This window comes from Canis aureus, chromosome 32 (assembly GCF_053574225.1).
Source record: "Canis aureus isolate CA01 chromosome 32, VMU_Caureus_v.1.0, whole genome shotgun sequence".
Taxonomy (NCBI): domain Eukaryota; kingdom Metazoa; phylum Chordata; class Mammalia; order Carnivora; family Canidae; genus Canis; species Canis aureus.
The window spans coordinates 25,589,618-25,606,913 of record NC_135642.1 but is presented as its reverse complement, the minus strand read 5'-3'; the positions used below and the strand labels follow the sequence as shown (position 1 = coordinate 25,606,913).

Sequence of the window (17,296 nt, the reverse complement as noted above, 5' to 3'; positions counted from 1 at the left end):
CATTTTGTAATAAAATCACTTATATAATAATAATAATTAATTAACATTTATTGGGTGATCTCCCTATGCCAGGTGACTTTATTGGTATACCACCCAGTCCTTAAAACAACACTTTGGAATAAGTGCTGCTATTCTTATTTTAAAGGAAACAGATATTCAGAAAAAATAAACAACTATCCAATAAGTAAACCTGTGGGATTTGAACCCACATCTATCTGGATCTAAACCTATGCTCTAGGCTATATGTCTTTACTACTTTAAGTAAGATCTAGTGTGTTGAAAAGTCAATAAATGAAACTATGAGTTAGGAACCATGATAATTCCCATTTTCCAGGTGAGGAAAGGCACAGAGAGTCTTACCAGCCCAAGGTAATACTGCTAACAAATGGCAGTCAGAATTTGGACTCAAGTGATCAGGCTTTAGAATAGGTGACAACTGCTGTGTTATATTGCTACATGGCTAAGACAGGCAGATTAGCCATGTACATTATTTAATTCATAACATATTTTAGCAGGGTCTGTCTGTATTATATGGAGATATTTTCACTCACAAATGTGTTAGGGAAAAAGTACTCAACGTGTATAATCCTGGTTTGGAAAACTATTACCTTCTAAGGCATCCCAAAGCCTTACAGTAACTTTCAAGAGTGATTCAGTTTGTGCTTGATAAAAATATTACTAGTGATGAAAAAGGAAAACCTCAGAAGTTTTAATTACCAATCCCATAATATAAGGCACACCCCACTAATTTTATCTCTTAACGTGAAGCTAGAAGTCTTAGCTATGACACAATTACTTTGCAGGCATAGGACTTAAAATGTGGTATGAACTCCATACTCTTCTGGACTTAGAACTGAAATATTGAGTGGTGTCATTTTGAAAACTGCTTAGTCATTTATATTAAGATGATTTTATAAGCAAAACATTTCAATAAGATTTTATGTGGTTTAAAAAATTATCTTAGATGTTTGGAATTTGGGTTATTGTACTCCTGTTCTTTGACACATCAGCAAGTAAGACTCATAATTTGTAATATGAGTATATATAATATATATTAGATAAGCCACTTTTATATACACTATTATAATACAACAGACAAGCCACTATTTTTTTTAAGATTTTATTTATTTATTCATGAGAGACAGAGAGAGGCAGAGACATAGGCAGAGGGAGAAGCAGGCTCCCCATGAGGAGCCCAATGTGGGACTCAATCCTAGGACCCTGGGATCATGCCCTGAGCCCAAGGCAGATGCTCAACCACTGAGCCATGCAGGTGTTCCCAAAGCCACTTTTTATATACAGAATAAAATGGTATGGCAGGTGCTGCAGATTTCCTATTGAACAGATATTCTCCCTTTCTTTTTTACCAGCTGAATCATGGTTTGAGGGAGAGGGCAGAAGAAATGTGTTCAGCTAAAAACCTTGTCTCTTGGAAATTTAAATAGCAATTGGATATTTGTAGTAATGAAAGAATAATTACATTTTTCCCTTTAGATGTGATAATGTAATTGTAGTTAGATTTAGAAAGTTCTTATCTCATAGAGATACCAACTGAAATATTTATGGATGAAAAATATATGTCTGAGATTTGCTTCAGAATAATATAGTAGGTGAAAATAGATAGAAGTAAAGATGAAATAATATTGGCCAGAAGTTGATAACTGATAACAGTTGATAACTGAAGTCAGGTCACAAATGCATGACGGTTAATTATTCTATTCTATCTACTTTTGTATCTGTTTGAAATTTTTTGTTATAAAAAGGAAAAAATGGATCCCTGGGTGGCTCAGTGGTTTAGCGCCTGCCTTTGGCCCAGGGCGTGATCCTGGAGTCGTGGGATCGAGTCCCATGTCGGGATCCTTGTATGGAGCCTGCTTCTCCCTCTGCCTGTGTCTCTGCCTCTCTCTCTCTCTCTCTCTCTCTCTGTCTCTCATGAATAAATTAATTTAAAAAATCTTTAAAAAAAGAAAAAATAAGGAACAAAGCACATCAAATTATTTCTACAAAATAATTTTAAATTAGTAAAACAAAACATAGCAAAGCAAAACTCATTTACCCAGACTCTCTTGTAACTAGAGATAGTCCAGTGACAAATTCTGACTGATAAAATACAAGAAGAAATCTGCTAAAGATTTATAGAAAAGTATTAATACTTTCTGCTTGTTTCCCCTTTCCTTTTTGGACCTAAGATGAAGGTCTATGCCAGAAATTTCAATAGCTATTTTAAAACCACAAAGAGGTGGGGATCCCTGGGTGGCGCAGCAGTTTGGCGCCTGCCTTTGGCCCAGGGTGCGATCCTGGAGACCCGGGATCGAATCCCACGTCGGGCACCCAGTGCATAGAGCCTGCTTCTCCCTCTGCCTGTGTCTCTGCCTCTCTCTCTCTCTCTCTCTCTCTGACTATCATAAAAAATTAAAAAAAAAAAAAAAGATTGTTAAAAAAAAAAAAAAAACACAAAGAGGCAAGCCAGACACTAAGAATGATGGAATAGGAAGAAGGAGCTTGGGACATTAATGACATTGCAAAGCTGGTACCTCTGCACTGGATTATCTTCTTTTAAGCTTCTTAAGTGAGAAGATAAACTCATCCTTGATTGAACAACTGTAGTCATGTTTTCTCTTCATGTAGCCTAGAGAACTTTTGACTGATAGAAATGGATAATGGAATGCAAGGTTGGTTTAGCATTTGAAAATCATTCAATGTAATTACCTATATTAATAGAGTAAAGGAAAAACATATGGTCATTTCACTATTGCAGAAAGGTATTTGATAAAACCAGACACCCATTTATGAAAAAAATTTCTCAACAAATTAGGAATAGAAAGGTATTCTTACTTTGATGAGGTCCTTCTACCAAAAAAATGTATGGTAAGTTTCATATTTATTGGTGAATTAATGAATGCTTTGCCTTGCCCTGTAGGTTCAGGACCTAGGCAAGCATGTCCACTTTTACTGTTTCTCTTCAACATTATACTGAAGGTCCTAACCTTTACATTAAGACAAGAAGAAGAGATGAGAGCATAAAAGTTAGACAGGAAGAAGTAAAACTGTATTTGTAGGTGACATGATTGTGTATGTGGAAATCCTTAAGAAATTGAAGAATAACTGCCAGAATTAATAACTGAATTTACCAAGATCTCAGGATATAAGATTATAAAAGTCACTTAAAATATTATCTATCAGCAGTAAACAACTGGAAAATTAAATTGTAATTTATTTATAATAGCACTAAAAGAGAAAATACATAGGAATAAATTTAAGAAAAGAAGTGTAAGATCACATCACTGAAAACTGTAGAAAAATTGCTGAGAGATATTTCAAAAGTCCTAAATAAATGTAGTGATAGAGCATGTTCCTGATTTGGAAACTCATTGTTTCTGTATTGGAATATTCCATATTCCAAACATACTGTTAGGATGTCGGTTCTTCTTAAATTTATCTATAGATGTAATGCAATTCCATTAGAAATCCTGGTAAGCTTTTTGTAGAAATTGACAAGTTGATTCTAAAATTTCTATGGAATGTGAATGACTTAGGATAGCCAAAGGGATTTTTAAAAATAAGAGCAAAGATGTAGAACTCACACTACCTGATTTGAAGACTTAGCATCAAGCTACAGTAATCAATACAAGGTGGAATTGGTGAAAGGACAAACATAAAGAACAGTACAGAGACCAGAAATGGATCTACACATGTATGGTTCAATGGTTCAATGATTTTAATAAAAGGCAATTCAATGGGGGGAAGGAAGGTCTGGTACATATGGGAATATCTTTATGGAAACAAATGAAGGTATGCTCTTGCCTCACTGTGTACATAATAGATACATAAGAAGACAAATAATCCAATAAACAAGTGGACCAAAGATTTGAATGGATTTGTCACAGAGGATGATATGACAGCCAATAGACACATGAGTATATATGTTCAACATCATTTGTTAGTAGGGAAATGCAAAGTGGAACTACAGTGAGATACAGTATGTAGTGTGTATGCACTAAAATGATTAAAATGGAAAACTAAAGACCATCAACACAAGTGTTGTTGAGGATATGCTGCAACTAGAGCTCTTGTACACTGATGGTAGAAATGTAAAATGGTACAACTACTTTGGAAGAGTGGTTGGTTCTTTCTTTAAAAGTTAAGTATACACTTATCATGTAACTCAGTCATTTCCTGTCTTCAGTATTTACACAAGAGAGATGTATCAACCTGAAGACTTCTATTCAAATATTTGTGGCAACTTTATCCACAATGGTGAATAACTGGAAATGATGTTCATCACCAGTTGAGTGAATAAACAAATTCTCATATATTCATAAAGTAAAATATTACTCTGCAATAAAAGAGACCAAAACAGTCCAGACTGCATGAAATTCTAGAAAATACCAGCCACTTTATAATGACTGAGAGCACATCTGTGATTATCTGGGGCCAGAGATAAAAGGAAGGGATGAACTTCAAGTGACTATAGGGGACTCTTAGAAGTGATAGAAAATTTCTGTCTGGTTTTGATTTCATAGGTGCAAACATCTGTCAGAACTCATTGAATTAATGCACTTTAAAATGAGTACAGTTTATTTTTTTTAAAAAGATTTATTTGAGAACAAGAGGGAGCATGTTTGCACATGTGCATAGGAGAACTGGGGGAGGGGCAGAAGGACAGGGAGAGAATCTCAAGGAGACTCCCAGCTGAGCTTGGGCCCATGACCTGAGTGGAAACCAAGAGTTGGATGTCTAACCAACTAAGCCACCCAGGCACCCCGAGTACATTTTATTGTACATGAATTATTGCTTTGTAAAATTGAATAAATTTTATTGGGAATACTTTTAGGCAGAAAAGCATCAAATGTACATGATTTCCTCAAGTTCTTGTTATTCCACACTATGCTTAAGGTCAGCCATCATTAAGCCTCCTTTGACATTCCTGGCCCTTGTACTATTGTGTATATTTATAGGAGACTGGGAAAGAGGAATCACTGAGCTTCTAAGTAATTAACTACAGGGGCTGCCTTATCTTGTTAGAAAGAGTTCAGTTACTGGTATCAGACTGCTCTTCTGTTGAAGTAGTTTTGACTTGCTTGCTAAGCAATTAAAGCATTGTAAAGGGAGAGGTGAGACTTTAGGCCATGTGAATCTGTCATTTTTCAGTTTGGAAGAACCAGGAACCCCTAAAGGTAAGGGCAAATGTAATTTTTTGGGGAAAAAAAGGATTAGTTTAAAATGTGTAAATACTGGGGGTTTACTTTCTGCATAGTTGAAGACTGAATGAGATTCTGCTCTGAAAATACAGAAATCAAGTGCAAAGTCTGCATTGTAAAAATATAAATACCAGTTGAAGGGATCCCTTCCTGCACTCCTCTCCCCTTACATGCACATATGCTTGCACAAGCCCAGTGCACCTGGGATGCAGATTCTAGAATTCTTCTATAGGGAAGCTAATGAGTGTAGGATGAAAAAATTCTCACATTTGTAATGGACCAGCTGGTTCACCCTGCTGAAACTTACTAGTAAACAGATTTTAGAGTCATGTACACAGAACTTCCAGTCAGAATGTTTATACTTTATTTCTAATAGGAAGCAATAGACAAGATACAGAAAAATGCAACTTGGAACAACTGAGTAATGCAGGGAACAAAAGAAAACTTAATTATAACTAATGTTTCATAGAGAGGAAAACAAATTTTAATCATTAAACAAGAACAAGAGGCTATAGTAAAGAATATTAAGAGAATAAAACAGTTTGGAAATTTAAAATGTGATAAAAATGAAAAATTTAATAAAACAGTTAGTATATGGTTTGTAATTTTTTCAGAAAGTAGAGCAAAAGGACAAAGGAATTTAAAATAGAAAAGATAAAACAATCAAAATATCCATCCAGGATGTTCAACATCAAATAATAGGATATAAGAAAGAGAGAGGGAGAGACAGAAGAGAGGAGATGATATTACAAAAATTCTGCAAACTTAAATGAATTTCCCCATTGAAAGAGTCTATCATCCACTATGGCAGATTTTATAATATTCATGCCAAAGCACATGAAATTCAGCAACTTTATTTATTTTTTCTTTTTTAGAAAGAGAGAACAAAAGCACATGAGCCAGGAGGAGGGGCAGTGGGAGAGGGAAAGAGACACTTAAGCAGGCTTCACACTGAGAAATGTATAGAATTGTTGAATGATTGCATTATACACCTGAAACTAATATAACATTGTATGTTAATTATATTTTAATAAAAAATGTGTAACTTAAAAAATAATAAAATTTAATTGAATAAAAAATCCCAAAGATGTGTATTCTATTTTTGTTCCTTGATTAATATTAAATTTTTTGTATATGTTTTGGTACATAGATATAATTCTAATTATTAAATTGTAGCATGCATATTAAACAAATATTTAAGGTTAATCTCTACATAGTTGTAAATATTACAAAGAAATTTAGTACATAAATTCCAGTTATACCCATATTCTATGAAATTGTCTAAACATTTTAGTCATTTCTTAGGGGGAAGGAAGATGAATTGACTTCACTTTATTTTTAAATCCCTAAATATAGTCATTATTGTTAGTGTGGGTTTTTTTCCCACTGTATAGTCATACTAGTTTAGATGGATGCATATTTATTTATTTTTAATTTGTCTTTGCTTCTTGTGTTCCACTTCTATGTGGGTTAAGTTACCTTCCCCTTACAAGTAAATCCTTTAGTAGTTCTTTAATGAAGATTTGTGGATGTTAAATTCAGTCAGTATATATACTTCTTGAAGGATGGTTTTGCTGGTTGCAGAATTCCACATTGATAGTTACTATCAGTAATTTGAAGATATTTTTCTATTGCCTTTTTGCCCCCTAATGTTGCTGAGAAGTCTGTTCTTGATCTATTGATCCTTTATAAGGTAAGCCATCCTTTGTCTCTAGTTGCTTTAAAATTCTTCACTTTGATGTACTTTTATTAGTCTTTGTGTAGTTTTATTTTTGTTTCATAATGTCAGAACTTGGAAAATACACTTTTATTCAAAGAATGTATGTCTTCAATAAAGTTCTGAGAAGTCCTAAGCTATTATCTTGAAATACCATCTTTCTCTGTTCTCTATATTTCTTGACGCATTCTTTATGTTATCCTCAGATCTCTTCTAGTTTGCATATTTTCTTCAATTATGCCTAATGTGCTGTTAAACTTATTCTAAAAGTTTTAAAATTCAGTGACAATATTTTTCATTTTGGAAGTTCCATCTTTTTTTGTTTGTTCTTTTGTCATTAACTTCTTCATTTTTTATTATGGATTTATCCCATCTTTGCTCTCTAAAATAAACATGTTTAAAATTATTTTAATCTCTTTCAGATTGTTCTATTCTTTCAAATTCTTAGGAAGCCATTCCTCCTGTTTTGTCATGTCTGTTCACTCTCCTTTTGTACTGGATTGTTTCCTCATGTGATTTGTAGTTTTTGATTGTGTTCATCTTCAGCAAGGATTTTTTTTTTATGCGTGCCTATAAAAAAATCTCAGTTGTTCTGGTTTGTGGAAGTGACTTGCTCACAAGGGACACCTGGAGTTTTGATTTCTCACAAGAGACTTTTTGTGTGTGTGTGTGTCTAAAGCTGTCTAAAGCTTCCTGTCTAAAGCCCCAGGAAGAATAGGCTTCACTTTTCCTGGACCAAGACAGTGATTTTATAAGTATCCCACTAAGATTGCAGCCGTTCTAAGCTTCCAGTTCCATTTCCAGTTTCCCACCTCTGTAATTATATCAGCATTAAATTTCCAGGATTTGGCCTCTATATATGATTTCAGATATAGATATCTTTCCAAACAGCTTTTTTTTTTGTCAGGTTTTGCATTACAGAGTAAATCATTGATAAGACTGTAAATCACTGATCACTGCTATAAATCACTGATAAGACTTTCTTTGCTTACTTTTTAAACTGAACTGTATATTTGAACCTTTGTCATATTTTTATGAAGCATTTTATGTGTTTATAGCATTTTATCCAGAAATTGTAAGTTTTTAAAAGTTTAACCTATGCTAAAAACAGCTAATTTCTTTTTATGTTTTATTGCTTGTCTTATTTTACAGTAAGAGTTTGAAAGTTCAGATAATTCTGTTTTTAATGTAACTGGTGGTCACTTTAATGTTTCTTCATGCACATTTAAAAATGTTTATTTTAGCAAAATTAATAAGAAAATAATTTTTAATTATGGAAATAGTGCTACTCCCTTCATGTTCTGTATCCTAGTAAACATTAATATAATAATCTAAAGTTATATACTTCATTTTTTTTCTTCTGTTTTCCTTCCGTTATACTAACATTTAAGGATCTTATTCACAACATTTTTAGTGTTCTCCACTGTGGAGAAAACCAGTCCTTTTAATTTTTACCCTTAAATTCCCTATTCTTGGGTTCTTAATTTCATTTCTTCATGTTCTGGAACATTCCTTTGATTAATTTACTTGAAAAGATGGTGAGGTAGTATATTTACTTAGTTCTTATGTATCTAGGAATGTCTTTTGCATTTATAAGTAAGCAATTTACTTCGATATAAAATTCTTGGGACATTGTATTAGGTAGGTTAAAGCTAATTGTTATAAGGAGATCCAAAATTACAGATCAAATAAAACAGAATTTAGTTCTCCATAATTTAATACTTATTATGTAACAGTGATCCATGTTGGCCTGATAGATGACTTTGTTCTATAAGGCCATCCAGGCTAGTGGCCATCTCTGTCATCGCATCATTTGGCTTTTATCTCTTGATCCTGCAGCTGGCATTGTGTTTTAGCCAGTGGGAGGAAGGGAAGAGGAGCCACAGCAAGCAGGCTTACCTGTAAGATGATCCATTATATATATCACTTTTATTTACATTTTGTTGTCTCAGATTTGGTATATAAGCACACCTAATCTTAAGGAAGGCTGAGTTATGTAGATTATAGCATGACACAGTCATTTGCTTAGCTTAGAACTCAAATTCTATCTCTAAAAGGAAGAGGGGAGAATGGATAGGATCCTGAAGGATAGATGTATCAACCACAGGCATCTGTAGAAAATTTGCACTCAAATTTTTTTTGATACTGCTTTCTTGTTTGAGTCGTTACCTTTTCCTCCTTGCCCTGCTCTTCCATCTCTTGGAAATGTCAATGTAGGCCATTTTCAAATTTTTTAATTTAGAAGTTTTTTCTTTTTTGTATGTATTCATTTTATATTAAGGATATTCCTCTTCATTCACATTTGTGGAAAATCTGTTTTTAAAGTTTTGACATTGCCTTTTAAATCAGTGTATCGTATTTTTTGTACTTTTGCATCGTTAAAGTTACCTTTTTTTTTAAAGTTACCTTTCCTTCCTTTTCCTCATATATGTTATATTCTAACGCATAATTTCTCCTCTTATATTGACTTAATCATTATTACATCAAACTGTATACAAAAAATGTACAGCTTTTGGGCAGCCCCGGGGCCGTGGCGGTTTAGCGCCGCCTGAAGCCCTGGGGTGTGATCCTGGAGACCCAGGATTGGGTCCCACATTGGGCTTCCTGCATGGAGCCTGCTTCTCCCTCTGCCTGTGTCTCTGCCTCTCGCTCTCTCTCTCTCTCTGAATAAATAAATAAATTTTAAAAAATAAAAATCTTTAAAAAATGTATAGCTTTTCATTATTGCTCTGTTTATTTTCATTAGCTATCTCTGATGGCTGAAAAATTTTTATACTGTGATAAGGAAGCTTATAGAAGATATTGCTGTAGGATTTTAAGGGAAATAGAGAGAGCATTGGTAATGATGGCTTTCTAAAGTGGATGTAGAGTTGCTCAGGGTGCCCTTCCCTGGAATGAATGTAAATTAAAATTCTCTTTCTGTTTTAACAAAGAGAATCCTAGAAAAGTAGCTGAAGTCATTGATTAAAGAACAGATAACTAGGTGCCACACTTTTGATAATGGATTTTACATTGCTTCTAGCAGAGATTATCTTTGGTTTATTTGTATAGAATTTTAGAAGTAGCTTTGATGTGTGATTACTTTAAAGGTCAGTTTGATTGTTATCTAGAAAATAAGAGAAAGATAACTCATTTGCTAATATTGCTTTTGAAGGAAGAAATTCAGAAAATATATTTTTGGAGAAGTTAAAGGAAGATAGTATTCCTGCTCCTCGCTCTATTGGCAGTATTAAAATCAACTTTACCCCTCGAGTATTTCCAACTGCTCTTCGAGAATCACAAGTAGCAGAAGAAGAGGAGGTAGATATACTTGTTCTTAGTTACAGTGATCACAAATGAAAATACTTGATTTTTTATTTCATCTATTAAAACTAATACTGGGTTTTGAATTTCTTAAATATTTATTAGACTTAAGATATTACTTCTTGAATACATTTCAGTATTTTGTTTTGAAAAAAAAACTATATTTTGCAGAATTTTTTTTGCCTCCTGAACACTGATGAGAGAACATTGATTTAGTATGCAGTATTATTGCTTATTCCAGAAGATAAACTGTTACACTTGCCATCTGTTTTGTCAAATGCATCACTTCCTATCTTAGATTTATAAACTTGTATTTTAGTAAGGGATCAATATGTGTTTGGTAAGAGATTTGGACATGTATTGTTTTAATGTTATTACAACTAATTATTATTAACATCAGTAATTTCTAATATGACATTCTAGAATATCTCTCATTCAGTTTATAAATTTATAAATTCCTGGGTCCTGGGATTTTGAATGTTGTATCTTTAGTTGTATGTAGGCACTAAGAACTGCATTTTTTACTACAAGGTATTAATTGTTGCCTCTCACAATTGAAAAGTTGTGGAAGTAATTAAAGATCCTTAAGACATGATGACAATTTATAAATATTACTATTTTCTTATTAAACAATGTATTCTAGGGATCCCTGGGTGGCGCAGCGGTTTGGCGCCTGCCTTTGGCCCAGGGCGCGATCCCGGAGACCCGGGATGGAATCCCACATCGGGCTCCCGGTGCATGGAGCCTGCTTCTCCCTCTGCCTGTGTCTCTGCCTCTCTCTCTCGCTCTCTCTGTGTGACTATCATAGATAAATTAAAATAAAATAAAAATATTAAAAAAAAATAAACAATGTATTCTAAATTTTATTATTTGTAAAATTATTTCTAGAATTAGAAAATTATAATTATTTAAAAGTCATTTATATTTTTTCAATATGGAAAAACAAATATATTATGAACAAGAAAAATAAAATAATAATCACATGAACTCCCAGAAATTTGTAGGAAATTTGCACTAGAAATTTTCATACATTTGATCTTGACCAGCTAGTAATGTTAAGCCAAAAGGACAAAAACTGTAAGTTTAAAATCACATTATCAAATAGTATATTAGTCTACTCAGGCTACTCTAACAAAATATCCTAGACTGGGTGGCTTAAACAACAGAATTTTGTCAAAGTTCTGGAGTCTAGAAAGTCCAAGATCAAGAGTACAAGGAGTGGTAGGAGAGCTGTGCCTCTTCTAATGAGGACATTAATCTCATCATGGGGTCCCCACCCTCATGGCCTCATCTAAATCTAATTACCTCCCCAAAGTCCTATTTCCAAATACTATCATATTGGGGATTAGAACTTCAAAATATGAATTTTGGAAAACACAAATAATTAGTCCATAACAAATAGTATTTCCATCTTATGGTAGAAGCTGAGATATCTCAAAGTAGCTGTTAATAAAAATATGACTTTTGTGTCCTTCATTAGACTTTATTCTCTGATTTCAGTGGTTACACAAACAAGCAGAGGCACGAAGAGCACTGAATACTGATATTCCTGAACTTTTTGATTTAAAAGAAGAAGAAAAGAACCCAGAATGGCTAAAGGACAAAGGAAAGTACGTTGCTTGAACTCTGGCTATGAGATTTATAATAAATTAGGTACACTTTAGTCTTAAAATATTTTCAAGATATCTTGACATATGTGCTTATGTGTATGTGTTGTTGGGGAAAGATAATGCAAATAAGCAAATTAGGTAGGCGGGGCTTCCATATTTAAAAAGTCAGATCATATTAACAAGGCTCCTATTTTTGTTTTTGTATTTAAATGTCACAGAAGTGAAATATATGACATCTTTTGGTTACTTATTAAAATCCCTTTTAAAATAGCTTACATTTAGCATTAGTTCTTCCTCATACCTCTCTTAGCGATGTGTTTTTTAGGGTTACCTGGGTGGCTTAGTCAGTTGAGCTTCCAACTCTTGATTTCCACTCAGGTCATGATCTCAGAGCTGTGAGATTGAGCCCTGTATTGGGCTGGAGTCTGCTGGGCATGGAGTCTGTTTAAGATTCTCTCCCTCTGCCCCTCCCCACTTAAAAAACCTCCCTCTCTCTAAAAAAAAAGTGTTTTTTTTTTTTAGAAATTAGAGCTTCTTTGATTCTTCATATCCATCTTTAAAAGATTACCAAATTATCTTATAAATGATCATGTTATGTCCAGGAAGTCCTTTTATTTATTTATATGTTGATCTATGTATGAATATTTTATACAATTATCAAAAACAGTGAATTTTGATACATTATGAATGGCAATTTGAATTCATATTTTGAGTTGTAGATGTTACTTGTTATATTTCATTTCATATGCTTTTATAATATTTTTCTATTGTTGCCATAACAATCTACCTTAAGTTTTGTGGCTTCAAATATCACAAACTTATTATCTTACAGTTTTGGAAGTCAGAAGTTCAAAATGGGTTTCACTGGGCTAAAATCAAAGTAATGGTTGTGTTTCTTCTAGAGCCCGTAAGGAAGTATCTATTTCCTTTATTTTCCAATTTTCAGGCTGCCTATATTCCTTGATTTGTGGCCTCCAGCCAGCAATTACATCACTCTGACCTCTGCTCCCATAATCCCATCTCCTTCTCTAACTCTGATTCTCCTGCTTCCCTCTCTCTTTTATAAGGATCCTTGTGATTAGAGTAGTCTCATTTGCATAATCTTCCACCTGAAGACCTTAATTTAGGCCTATCTGTGGAATCATTCCTGCCATGTTAGGCAACATAGTCACAGGTCCTGAGGATTAGGATATAGACATCTTTTGGGGAGAAGATTTCCTTTTTTTCTTTAAATAAAGGTTTTATTTATTTATTTATTTATTTATTTATTTATTTATTTGAGAGAGAGAGAGAGAGAAAGGGAGCATGAACAAGGGAAAGGGCAGAGGGAAAGGGAGAAGCAGACTCACCTCTGAGAGGAAGCCTGATGGAGGGCTCAAATCCAGGACCCTTGGAATCATGACCTGAGGCGAAGGCATATGCTTAACCAGCTGAGCTGCCCAGGTGCCCCTGAGAGAAGGTTTCCATTATCTGTCTACCACAATGTCTATATTTTTCTTTTCTTGTCTTTTCTCTGTTCTTTCTTGTTTTTTTCTCCTGTTACACCAGGGATTTATATGTGGAGTTGAGCTGAAATGACAGTTTTTCTGAAGGTCAGAGGCCTGGGTCTGACAGGTTGGTTTCTCTTACTTCCACCACTAAAGCCCTACATGATCATTCCTCCTCTTTCTCCCCTTTCCCTCACTCCCCTATTCCCTCCCTCCCTTCCTCTCTATTTATTCAACCATTAAATAAACATCTACTGATTGCTTGCTATTTACCAGACTGTAGGTTAGGCTCTGAGCTACAAAGATCAGTGGAGGAGACAGACATACACACAATAGTTATTATACTATATGGGAAATACAATATATAGAAAAGAACAAGGTAAAATGAGAATGGAGAAGAGGGGCACCTACTCTTAAAGGGAGGAAGGTAGGTTCAAAAAAACCTTCGTAGAGAATGTAGCACCTGAGGTCCTCTTAGTGACAAGTAGGACTCTTAAGAGAAAGGGAAAGAAAGGCATTCATTTTAAATAATGGAGACAATATGAACAAAAGCTGAAGAGACAAGAAATAATAGTGTGATATATAGGTTAGAAACTATGTCAGGAGAGGATGTAGGTTAAGTTCAGTTTATAATATGTTGAGTTTGAGATGTCTCTGGGCCAGTCTGGGTGACACTGTCCAGCAAGTTTGAACCCAGAGGAGAAGCCAGCACTGTAGAAATAGATTTGGAGGTTATCAGCATTTATACTGTAGTTAAATTTATAAAAGTAGCCGATATATCCACAGAGTGTATAAGCCAGGAAAGTAGTAGCCTAAGGATAACACTCCGTGACCTACCGACATTTGAAGGTCTTACAAAAGAAAGGAGTACACAAAAATACTCCCAGAAGCCAATGGAGTAGACAATTTATTTTATTTTAATTAATTAATTAATTAACTTATTTTTGAGTAGAAAATTTAAAGTGTTTTTGTTTTGTGTTGTTTCCTTAAGAATATAAAAGATTTGAATAGCTTTGGAAGCAAGAGAAAGAAGAGGTGATTGAAATCTCTCTGAGCTGAGGGAAGAAAATTAGGTGAAAGCCAAGAATGAATGGATTGTCTTGATTTTGTTTTCCTTTTCCTCTTTTTAAAAGTTGCATTCACCTAAAAATTTTCAAATAACAAATATTTTGGGCAGGGGCAAAATTTACACAGCACATATTAAATGGAAGTCTCTCTTGTTTTTCACCCATTTTCCTTGGCTAACTGCTTGCACTGCCCCCCAGCTGTAACATTCTAAGTCATTGCTTTAATTACATTTGCTTATCTCTAAGCTGCTGTCATCAAGATCACAGATAATATGTTCATCTCTTATGATAGTATACAGGAGCTTTTGTGTATATATATCTCATTAAATCCTAACAACTGTAGTTAGGTAGAACCTACTATTTATGCACTATTCAACAAATGTTTATTGAGAAACTAGCAGCTATACACAAAATAGCTCACATGTTATTCCTATAACAATGTGACTAGTTGTACATTAGTATTTTTATCCCCATCTTGCGAACATGGAAAACAGGGAGAGATAAGTTAAGAAAACATGGCTAAGGTGATGCTTAATGAGTAAAACCAGGATTCAATTCCAGGTCAATATGATTACAAAGCTTGTATTCTAACTACTTCACAGATTAATAAAATCCACTTCCTGTCCTTGGATCCCAGTTGTGAAGGCAGTCTTAAGTGGTTTGATTATAAATTGCTCCTCCTTGCAATCTGAGAATGCTGAAATGACCAAAGCTGAATGGGCTCTCCTGTTGGATTGATTACTTTGCTCTAGAAAATGTTGACAGATTGACTTGGAATGGACAGATACTTCATTTTCTGAGACGGGAGGAAAGAAAGTGAAGACAAGTATGGGCCTAGATAAGGGAAATTGATTAGTGCATACTGTTAGCCCTGCCAGGTTGGAGAACATGAATTCTTAGAGATGTCAGTATAGCTGTGTAATTTATCTCCTATTGTGTTTAGTCTTTTGGATTTAAGAATAGATCTTTGGGCCAGAGTGGGAGTTTTAACTGACAAGTACAGTAAAAGACTAGTAGTGCAAGGGACTAGATTGTTCATGGGAAAATAGCTCAGATATTTAGCCATGAAGTCCAGGATGGGTTAGAAAGGAAGAGGTGGGGATCCCTGGGTGGCGCAGTGGTTTGGCGCCTGCCTTTGGCCCAGGGCGCGATCCTGGAGACCCGGGATCGAATCCCACGTCGGGCTCCCGGTGCATGGAGCCTGCTTCTCCCTCTGCCTATGTCTCTGCCTCTCTCTCTCTCTCTCTCTGTGTGACTATCATAGATAAATAAAAATTAAAATAAAATAAAATATTAAAAAAAAAAAGAAAGGAAGAGATGCCACGAGGGGCCCATTGGGCTAAGAAAATGGAGCCATTAAGAAATTAGAGGGCATTGTATGATTGAAGATGTAGTATAAAGGGAAAGGTCGTAGAATAGAAAGTTCTGATTAGCGGCTGGGATTCCAGAGTTTGCTATTTCTAAGGTAGTGCAGTTCAGGCGATGATGGAAGCCAATGTGTGGCCCTGGCAGTGGGTAGCAAAAGTAGAGTTGAAAGGAAGGTATATTGAGTAGGTGTTCTAGGTATTTTAAGACTAAATTGATAAATGGGTTATATACATAAACCTTAGAATCTTCTGGAATCATGGCAGAAGTTGGGATAGAAACAGATGATGGGAACCAGGTTTCAAAGCCCTTAATGAATATCAGAAGAGTGATTTTAAAAAGCCAGTACCAACAGTGACTAAAAGGGTATAGGGTAAAGATGTCAGGAGTCCCAAAGGATAGGGACTTCTATAAAAGAGTTATAGCTTGGCTCTAGCAGAAGAGAGCCAAGACAATGCCAGTTCCTGCAGTTCCACACCCTCATGTGGGGAGTTGGGGGGAGAGGGTGGTAGAGATTAAGATTAGCACTGCCTTCAGGGCAGAGCCAGGTTTATGTTAGAAAGGATTCTGTGGAAAAGTTGAGGGTATAAGACAGGACTGGGAGGTAGAGTCTATTATGGAAAGAACTAGGAATAAGAAAGTACAAATGAGGAGCCCCTGGCTGCCTTGATCAGCAAAGCACGAGACTCTGGATCTCAGGGTCTTGAGTTCAAGCCCCAGGGTGTGCACAGAGATTACTTAAAAAAAAAAAAAAAATGCTAAGGAGTAGAGGGGAATGTGAGGATGGGAATAGGAAAGGCCAGCAACATAAAGACAAGGGAGAAGTGTGCTTTTAGATCAGTGCTCAAAGATAACAGGGTTGATTGACATGGTGAGACAGTCTTTTGGTAGAGATGTCATGATGCTGGGCCTGGCTAAAGGTGCTAGGCAGTGTTGGTTTGGTCTTCTGATATGCTAATGAAGTGATTTGGATTTAAAAGTAGAAAGGGCAGATAAGATTGTTGAGCCAGGGTTGGAATTTTGACTGACCAGTGCAGTAAAACCGTGTGTGTGTGTGTGTGTGTGTGTGTGTGTGTGTTAAAATTAAAAATCAAAACATAGAGATAAAATTGACTGCTGGCAAAAGCAAAGAATTGGCAGCAATCTAGTGCAAAAGTAAAATTTGCAGCAGACATGACTGGTAGATTGTTGTTACTTTTAGTCTCTTGGTTTTGTACCATTTTCCTTACTACCTCTAATTAGATAGAACAAGAAGGAAGCAAAATAAGAGGACCAACAGAAGAGAGTTGAAAATGAGGAGGGATGGAAGAAAACTTAGTAACTAATAACACCTAGAGAAACAGAGCAAAGTACAGTTAATCATAGTGCCAAGTACAAATAGATAAAAGGAAAGGTAAGACTTGTTAGAAATGTATCCTTGCTAGCAATGTAATGCAGTACAAAAGATAGAAGTAGACATAATAGAACTGATTCAGAAGTAGTGTGTTGAATTTAAGCCAAAGGATGAAATACTTTTATCTCCAGAGGCTTTGTTTTGTGATAGCCT

At 35.0% G+C, this 17,296-nt stretch overlaps 1 protein-coding gene across 3 annotated transcripts in view; it reads left to right on the top strand.

Moving 5' to 3' along the window:
• DNAAF4 (dynein axonemal assembly factor 4) overlaps window positions 1-17,296 on the top strand; it is a 95,270-nt gene that overhangs the window by 25,039 nt on the left and 52,935 nt on the right. For all 3 annotated transcript variants that reach the window (XR_013370312.1, XM_077881180.1, XM_077881181.1), the window contains exons 5-6: window positions 10,073-10,218; window positions 11,722-11,831. Coding sequence is in view for 2 of the 3 variants with exons in the window: in XM_077881180.1 (XP_077737306.1) it covers window positions 10,073-10,218; window positions 11,722-11,831 (256 nt within the window). In the remaining variant the exon portion in view is untranslated. The remainder of the gene's footprint in view (window positions 1-10,072; window positions 10,219-11,721; window positions 11,832-17,296) is intronic.